This window comes from Neolamprologus multifasciatus, chromosome 7 (assembly GCF_963576455.1).
Source record: "Neolamprologus multifasciatus chromosome 7, fNeoMul1.2, whole genome shotgun sequence".
In the NCBI taxonomy this organism is placed as follows: domain Eukaryota; kingdom Metazoa; phylum Chordata; class Actinopteri; order Cichliformes; family Cichlidae; genus Neolamprologus; species Neolamprologus multifasciatus.
Genome location: NC_140445.1, coordinates 7,190,718 through 7,200,588, shown reverse-complemented (window position 1 = coordinate 7,200,588; position 9,871 = coordinate 7,190,718). Strand labels below are relative to the sequence as shown.

The window sequence follows — 9,871 nt, the reverse complement described above, 5'->3', positions numbered from 1 at the left end:
GGTAGCAGTAGCAGTTACCAATTGGGTTTTTTTTTTCATTATCTTGATCTCCCAGGAATCATGTAATATGATGATGATGATCTGTGAGGTGACATTAAAATAGCCAATCTTCCTTTTAACTGTAAACCAAAAGAGAGAAAAACTAAAGAGATGCCAGTTGTGTTCAGTTCTGACTGCACCCTTAAACCTGACTATCAGTCGTCCATCTTTAAAAAACTTGTACACAAAACTGTTTCTTGTCCTTGTAACCGTGTATTAAACACTGGTGCAAAACTTTGCACCCTAATACTTCATTTCAATATAAATGTATCACAATGAACATAATGAAATCATAGCACAATGATAAAAACAAGCTTGAGCAGAATAACAAGACTTCCAGTTTCGGCATAAAGCAAATATATGTATTGTTCATGATTTTCAGCTGATGAAACTCGCCAACCATCCCACTGCTGCTCCAGCAGTAGCTGACAGACCAGCTGCACCTGCAGCACCATTACACAAAGAAGCTGAGAAATACTTATGCTTTGTGCCTAATAAGTAAATATCACTTCAGTCTTGCTGAGATCACAGTGTACTGCATCTTTATCATCATCATTAGTTATTGTTATCATTAATGATATCACTGATGATATCATTGTTATATTTATTATCATAATGATACAACAGTGTGATTATCTAATCTAAAATTGTGATATTTTCATGAACTTTTTCTTTTTGCATGTTGTTGCAAGTTAAAATCCTAATAAAACGTCAAATTATTTATTTACTAGCTGACTGCAAAACAGCCACCACACTTCCAGCTGTCACTCCTCCTCCATTAGCAGCTGCAGTAGACGACATGCAGCGTAGGAGCCTGCAGCTATTCCAGCTGAGGTGAAACCTGCAGCTCCCAGAAGAGCAGGAGCCGCAACTACAGCACCTACTGCAGGAAGACAAGACATGTATCAGACATGGATCGAGCTTTGATTCAAATTAGTTAAAGATAAATAAACTGCTTACTTGCTCCTGCAGCAGTACACACAGCTGTCACTATAACACAACGTAAGAACACACATTAACATCTAATTGGGCCATAGCTCAGCTGCTTTTTGTCAAAGACGATTCATGCACAGGAACTCAAATGACTCACCGGGGTCCATGTCTTTATCTGCTCTGCGTCTGCTGTGAAAAGGGCAGATTTTTATAGCAAGCAAGGTTTGCTTGCGGTTTGCAGTGTTTTGTGTTGTTTCACTTTAAATTTGTTTAAAAGGAAGAAGCTAAAAATTGAAATAGTTAAAAGTTGAACTGTGAACTAGGTAACAAAAGCTCAACACTGCGCCTAGCATTCTGGAGCACTTCGGTTGTCTTTTGTACGTGCTTCTGAGTTTTTATGTGTTTTGCAGTTTTTACGTGTTTGGGAGTTTGTACGTGCTTCAGAGTTCGTACGTGTTTTGAAGTTTGCATGTGCTTTGTCTGTAGGGGCCACCGTAAATGTACTTTTATTTATCCACTCCACATAAAATGTAATAAATCATATAATACAAAAATCAACTATTCACAGTTCAACTTTTAACTATTTCAATTTTCAGCTTCTTCCTTTTAAACAAATTTAAAGTGAAACAACACAAAACACTGCAAACCACAACACAATTAAATATAAATTAAAATATGAAAACAAAAAGAAGATGCATATTCTCTGTCATATGGACCTGCATGAATAAATTTTCTGAATCTTTTATCATCTGCAACTGAAAATAGTTGTGGCTGATTAATGTGACGTTGTTGTCCCTGGCTTTCTCTCTCTCTCCCTCCCGCTCTGTTTCTGTGCTACTGAGTGTAACTACCGCCCCTCCCCCTCTGCCCACCGCAAAGCACAAGGCTCGCATGCTGAGTGAAGCGGAAAAAAGTGCGAGAGAGACGGTGAGAAAAAAAACAAAACAAAAAACACGGCTCGCGATAAGGAGCCGGCTCGCGTCGTTCACGTGAAAGATCCGGCCATCGCACTGTAACTGCGGTGTGATGGCTGCAGTTACAGCCACACAGTGGTAATATCAGTGTAGAGGCTTACACACAACACTGCATTCACATTGGTCTTTCTTTAAATATAAGGTTTAATTTACAGGATAATAAATAACTGGTTTTGGTCTCAGTTAGGTTTTTGTGTGTTTTACGTGGGCTGATCAGCCACTATTTAAGTTTCCCCCCTTGTCTCGTTTAGTGAGGTCATTTTATTAAAGATGAAAGGATTTAGACAGTCTTTAACTCTCAGTGATGCCGCAGTGTTCTTTTGACTTTGGGACCTGAAGTAGATGGAGTTTTGGACCCAGATCACTCGGCAAGGCTCCTGACTACAGCAGCCGTAATGCTCCGGCAAAGCCATCAAGCGGTGCGCCTTCATAGCTTACCAAAGTCGTACTAAAACGTTTTTGACAGATTTCTGCAAGCCGTGTATTACATAAAATCAGTTCGAGGTCAGTAAGCACAACCAGAATAAATACATAAGGCGCACTGTAGATTTTTGGGAAAATTAAAGGATTTTAAGTGTGCCTTATAGTCTGTAAAATATGTTATACAGAAGAAAAGAATATATCACGATATATATGGTTACCGCACATACTTCAAATTATACCCTGATATGGATTTTAGGCCATATCGCCCAGCCCTAATTTGGTGTTTATTTGCTGTTTTGTCAGTAGCGGCAGATTGCACAAGACAGCTACTCAGGAATTTTCTGTGCTAAAAAAATGACAATATTTTGGTGATTGTCTTGTTTAGATATCTGAAAAATTTCATCGGATCACAAGCAAAGACCTTCTGGGGACCTTCACTGCATCCCTTGACAAATTTGCGCCTGGCCTGCTGAAACTGTACCGGACTTAGAAGAAAGCTTTTTGTGAGGAGATGGAAGACCTTCTGGACAAACCTGATGAACAGGTAAGTAAAGTCCTCCTTTACCTGACATTTTTAGAAGAGAGTATGCTTTTATTATAAGAGTTCTGATTTTGCACAAGTACACCACGCTACTATACTAATTGAAATGCTTGTTTTCCACTGAATACTCTTTAGACATCCGACATTGTGTCCCACCGAAAGACAGCAGCACTGAGAGGCCTGCCCATTTTCCTCAGAGTGGATGTAACAGAGGTTTTCCTGAAGTGCTTAGTAAGTACAACAACGTAATGCAAGTAAAACTAACTCCTGTGAGATGTTTTTAAAGGAGCAGTTAATCCAATATGGAAATGTACACCACCTCAGTGCAGTCCAAATAATTTCATGGTGGGGACTGCAGTTGTCGTAACTCTTGCTCCTTTTTTCTGCTGAGGAGCAGCCGGGAATAGTTAGTGAGTGTTCAACAGCAGAAAATATTTTTGTACAAAACTCTCATTACAAGGTATCATTAATTAAAGGAAAATTAGCTTTTTGTTCTTAAAACCTCCATGAGTCAAACTACAAGCAAGGAATAGAAGTTAAAATCTTTAGAAATGTATTTTGTCTTTAGTGTTTCTTAGCTTTCTATAATTCATATTGTACTTTTCTTCATGACACTGACCGTGTTGAACAGTGCATCAGTTGCCATCCTCACATCCTACAACATGACGATGCCAATACGTCTGTGTGAGTCTATGCAGTTGTGTTGGAAGGGGACACCGTGCTACATAACATCCCAGACCTCTCTACTGCCTTGGCACTCCTCTTTGGCCTTCTGTTTGCCCTCAACATTGATGACCAAAGCAGATGAGTTATACCTTTGAAGCAATTCAGGCCATCTTTTTTTGAGCTCAGTGGCTCTCGATGCTCACAGCGCACAAGGTCTCTGGAAACAAAGCTTTTGCTGTGACTGTTAATGGGGAAGCCAGACATGACTTTAACTTGCGTTCTTTAGCCCGTTCAAGTGCATTGTTGTTGAGTCATGAAAAAAAACAGTAGTTAAACCCCTTTCCCTCTATATAATCATTCACCTGTTACCAAGAGTTGCATATTTAGTGTTTGAACTGTTAAAATTAGGAATAAATGAAGCCTCATAAGATTTTCTACTAACACCAGATGGTGATTTTTTTCAATGCTGGGGAAAATGCCTCAAACTCTTGTTAATAATGAGCTCATAAACGTATCTGTGGTCTAATGACATGAATGTCAGAATTACATCTGGGTCTTGCCATTTCTCTAGGAGAGACTTGTAGACCATGTTACTGAGCAATGTCACATGTTAAGCGGGGATTAGAATTCTTCTGATTCGAGGCCAGACTTTACTGAACAACTTACTGAACCGTTTGGCGATGGCATTGGGTTTTTCAGAAGAGCAGGGTGAGTCGGCATTTTCGGCAACATGCTTCACCAAGTCCTCGATACAGTTTTCCACAGTGAACGTAGCCTAAGTGTGTTCACACACACTCTTTAATGTCAGTAATGGAAATATATTATCCATAAACTCCTGTAAAAGTCTTTGGGAGATTTCTTTTTAAATATTTCTGGTGTTTGGTCTCCATCGTCTTGAGTTTTTCTTCTTTCGGAGGAGGCGATCTTTGAATATAGCAATGACCACTTGTTGGTGTGGCTGAGCTACTCCTAGCGCAATGATGACAAGATTTGGTGGAATTTCCAGCAGCTTCTGTATGTCTTTGAAAATGGCTTTCCCAAGACTTTTGATCCTGTTTTGTTTGATGTTAATAGTTTTTTCCTTAATTTGTGCCCACAGAGATATGAAGAGTTGCTGTTGCATCTCATCAGACGGCGGCACCTTTGCCTCTCTTGAGGCGCGTTTAATCACAGCGTTTATGAGCTTTTTAATGAGCCGCTGTTGTTCCAACAGTCGAGGTTCCACAGTCACATCACCAGAAGGGGCAGTGGGCTCAGCCTCACACACCTCACACTCCAGAGAGGAGTCACTCTTTTTGGAGTCCTCGGTGACCAGACCAGCTGACTGTGGATCCTCCTGATTCAGTTGCTGGGTGCACGAATGGGGGCAGCACGCACAGTGCTTCCGTTTCTCCCCGACTCCCTGTAAAATCGTCTCCCCTGTGTCGACACCACCCTCACAGTGCCTAATCATTGGCATGACTTCAGTCATGGTGATGTGAAACATCTCTGATGTAAACCTACCAAGTGCCTGCTTGGTGTTTTCATCTGAGCACCCTGTTTTCAGTGCACCCCACTGGTCTTCTGTTATGTTCATAAAGAAGAACCTAATTTTGGATTTTATAGTTTTCCTAGTTTCACTCAGACGATTCATGTCGAAGGAATCATTCTTTTTGGAGTCCTTGGTGGGCTCAGTCACTGGTCCACATCATGTAAAGCCAGAAAGCTTGAGTTCATTTAAGACAGCACAAGCCCTGCCATTTTCAAGTCCAGTTCACTAACTAACAAAGGAGGGTTAAATCGCATATTTGCTACATTTGACATCTCAATAAACTGATCCATAAGGCCAGTAATGTTGTGGGGATGGAGCTGGACTCCCTTAAGGTGGTGTCGGAGAGGCGGATGTTGTCCAAGATAAAGACAGTGTTGGATAATCCCTCCCACCCACTCCATGACATGCTGGTCAATCACAGGAGCACGTTCAGTGAGAGACTGAGATTACCAAAAAGCACCACTGAACGACACAGGAAATCATTCCTGCCTGTGGCCATCTTACCTCTACAACTCCTCCATCTAACACACTGTATACTGCAATAGCTACACCCTTTTTGCAATGTATATGTGTATATATGTATGTGTGTGTGTGTGTATATATATTGTGCTATTTCTTACTTAGTGTATTGTTCTGTCTTTGTTACTGTTTGTACTGGAGCACTGTAACCAAAATAATTTCCCCAAAGGGATCAATAAAGTATTCTCATTCTGATTCCAAGTGAAACTAATAAATGTAAAAAAAAAAAAATGCAGAGATGAAGGACAATTTATTGAGACTATACAATACAACTTTATTTATATAACACATTTAAAGAACCTGCGGTACACCAAAGTGCTTTACAATAGAACCAGGAAAATTAAGACATGATTAAATAAAAGACTATTAACAAAGTACCACATATGTCAGGAGGTTGAGGGCACAATTATACAGGAATAAAGGGAAATATAAGAACAGATATAGCTAAAAGATAAAGTACATAGATAAAAAATTGAGCCAAATATAAAATAAAGACACTAACCAGATGGAAAGCTAGGTTAAATAAGTGAGTTTTTAAATGCGATTTAAAAGATAAAATGGAGTCTGGCGCATGGATAGCGATGGGAAAGTTGTTCCACAGGTTAGGTGCAACCAGGACAAAAGCACGGTCACCCCCAGATTTAAGTCTAGATCTAGGCTGAGCCAAGGGTAATTGGGCTGAAGACCTGAAGGCTCGCCCAGGGACATATGGACTAAGGAGATCAACAAGATAGCTAAGGGCTAATTTATTTATAATTTTAAAGGTGACCAACAATATTTTAAATTCAATACGATATTTTATGGGTAACCAATGCAAATCAGCAAGACCGGGGGTGATAGATATCACATGATTTCATTGTTTGCATGGAGCTGTATGCAGTTATATGCAAATAGACTCAAAATGTATTTTTCTCACTCATTAACTGAAGACTGATTAAAAGTTTAGGTTGCAAAACTAAAGTTCAGAAAACAGTACAATGTGATTAAATCTGATCTGTCTGAACAGCAAGGCTTAACACATGTAGTTTAATAGTACAATGAAAAAAGTTATACACAAAGAACATGTACAGTACCCACCTGGTGATTCGGGTTCAGGTCCCACACTTAGATTGTGTCACGGTGAGTGAGATGAGCCGTGTGGAAAATAAAGGAGGATCCAATCGCAGGCACTTGTACAGGTGTGAGGGTGGTTTATTAAACACAAAAAAAGGAAATGGACAAACGGAGCAAAGCCTAAACTAAACTGGGAACAAACTGACTATAGAACACGAACCTAGACATGAATGAGAGCGGGCGGAAACAGATGACGGTAGACTGCAGGGAAACACACAGATGAAGCAGGGTGGAAACACAGACGGACCAGCAACTACAAACACAGAAGACACGACTTAAATACACTCAGAAAATCACAGGGAGATTACACACAGGTGGGAGACACAGCTGGGAATCATTAACGGGACGAGAGGTAAAACTGAACACACTCACATGAGACGCAGACCTTCACAATAAAACAGGAACAAGAAACCATCACACTAAGACGCAGACTCGACATTGAGAGACAGACAGAAAATGACACATGGAACTAGACATACTAAGCAGACACAACCGAAGAACAAATCCTAAACACAAATAAACAGAAACATGAAACCCTAATAATAAACATAATCGACATCATCAACACAACGAGAGAACAAGAAAACAATCCCTGATGGAAAATTAAACCAAAACATTATAAACTCAAAATACTGGGTAGAAACTGACCCAGAACCGTGACAGATTGTCCTGTATTTAAAACAAAGAAGGTAAAGATAAGGAAGAAAATAAAATGCACAGGTGTTCTTGTTTTACTGCATACACTTAAAATGGAAATTAATAATGTTAATAAAGGTAAATTGGTCTGCAAAAAAAAAGAAAGAAATCAACACAAAGACAGTGACCTGCAAGCACAAACTCATCATTTCTTTTTAATGTCAGCTTGTCCTTTAAAACCTCTCTAGATGGTGTGTTTATTGAAATGACAGATGAGTAAATGGGCATAAAAATGCATATCAGATGGACATGAGAACAGGACAAGAAAGTGAAATTATTCTACCTTATTGTGTACCTTTCTTTAGTTTTAAAGGTCATGGTGGTTATATTTGCTTCATGTTTTGTTTACTTTCGCAAATAATCTGAACGACCATCAGTACCTATAACTGACAGGTTACCAACATCAGGACCTTTGTTGATTCATTAAACAATGAGCTAAAGCTAGAGGTGACTTCAGGCTTTTGTGCTGACTTAAACACACCTTTGCTGATTAGTAATCACAGACATCTACAATAACAGGCTGACATCAGCAGGTCAGAAACTAACTGGAAGGTTGGTGGTTCGATGCCAGACTCCTCCAGTCTGCATGCCAAATATCCTTTAGCAAGATACTAACCCCATGTTGCTCTCAGATGCATCCATCAGTGTGACTGTGTATGAATGTTAGACAGTGAGCACTTAACGACTTAGAAAAAAACGTGCTTGTGTGATTGGGTGAATGAATTAGTTGTATAAAGCGCTTTGAGTGCTCAGAGTAGAAAAGCGCTATATAAGAACCAGTCCATTTACCATTTACATCAGCCAGGTTTGCAGTCACTATCTATGCAAATGAGAGATCACCTCTGAGGTTACTATACCACCGGCCTCACTGGAGGTACAGACAGGTGGGGGTGGGGCTAAGTTAGAGTGTGTTTATTAGAGATTATTATTGAAGTGCTGCCTGTCGCAAAGCTATGTATTCCTCACTGAAAAGTCCTTTTGTTGCACAGGCTTTGAATAAAAATGTTCTGCAACTCATAAAATACAAGTCAAAGAGTTAAAGGAAGGTAATGTTACAGCCTACCTTTGGCTTATTTGGGTGGCTTCAGCTTGGACTTTGTGCAGGTGCAGTGACTGCAGGCCCAAATATGATGCTGGTTGGTCCACCTGGAGGTACGGGTCTCTGTGGTTGAGCAACAGGCTCAGGTTCACCAGATATTCCACTACTCTTTCCACCTACAAAAGATTAACCAACATATCTTATAGTGACACGATCTTCTAAAATAATATGGCAATGGTAAAAAAATAAAATGTTAAAATTACGTGCCAAACCATGCTACCTTTGTAAATGTGAAGTACAAGCATACTTTAACAGCTATAATTAAGTGGCAAATCCTCCTACCTTTGTGAATATGAGCTAGAAGCATAATTTTACAGGTAGAATTCAGTGCCAAACCATGTTACCTTTGTGAATGTGACCTACAAGCATACTTTAACAGCTATAAATAAGTGGCAAATCATCTTACCTTTGTTAATAAGATCTAAAAACATACTCTGACGGGTAAAATTATGTGCCAAACCATGTTACCTTTGTGAATGTGACCTACAAGCATAAATGGTAAATGGCCTGTATTTGTATAGTGCTTTACTAGTCCCTAAGGACCCTAATGCACTTTACACAACCAGTCATCCACCCATTCACACACACATTCACACACTGGTGATGGCAAGCTACATTGTTGCCACAGCCACACTGGGGCGCACTGACAGAGGCGACCTACAAGCATACTCTGATGGGCAAAGTTAAGTTGCGAACCGTCATACCTACTTAAATTTCTCCTGGAATTACTCTGTGACAGCAGAAATGTGCATAAACTACTTACAGTAGGACGTTTTGTCAGAACAGTTGTATTAAATCCTAATTAGGATTTAATCATTAACAGACAAAGCAGCAATTACATTCCTGCACTCTATGATACTGGCTCATATTGAATGCTGCAAGTTGGTTACAAGTCAAAGAGTGAAAGGAAGGTAATGTTACAGCCTACCTTTGGCTTATTTGGGTGGCTTCGGCTTGGACTTTGTGCAGGTGCAGTGACTGCAGGCCCAAATATGTTGCTGGTTGGTCCACCTGGAGGTATGGGTCTCTGTGGTTGAGCAGCATGCTCAGGTTCACCAAATATTCCACTACTCTTTCCACCTACAAAAGATTAACCAAAATATCTTATAGTGACACTAAAGTTCTGTATATTAACATTTACAGTTTTCACTACTTTTTCAATGTGTTTTTTAAAGGATAATTTCGAGTCTAGTAGCACTCCCAAATACTTAAATTCCTCAACATTAATTAGTTCTTGTGCACCCAAGCGAACTTTTACTGCAGCCACAGTTGTTTTAGGTTTACTAAAAAACAAGGATACAGACTTTTTTACATTAAGGCACGAGTCATTCAGCCAT

At 39.7% G+C, this 9,871-nt stretch overlaps 1 protein-coding gene across 1 annotated transcript in view; it reads right to left on the bottom strand.

Moving 5' to 3' along the window:
* Positions 1 to 1,004: 1,004 nt before the first annotated feature.
* Positions 1,005 to 9,871, bottom strand: part of LOC146513652 (kinesin-like protein KIF1A) — a 77,237-nt gene continuing 68,370 nt past the window's right edge. The window contains exons 5-7 of the mRNA XM_085168272.1: positions 9,463 to 9,614; positions 8,499 to 8,650; positions 1,005 to 1,161 (exon numbers count right to left, since the gene is read on the bottom strand). Coding sequence (XP_085024398.1) covers positions 1,092 to 1,161; positions 8,499 to 8,650; positions 9,463 to 9,614 — 374 coding nt within the window. The 3' untranslated portion in view covers positions 1,005 to 1,091. The remainder of the gene's footprint in view (positions 1,162 to 8,498; positions 8,651 to 9,462; positions 9,615 to 9,871) is intronic.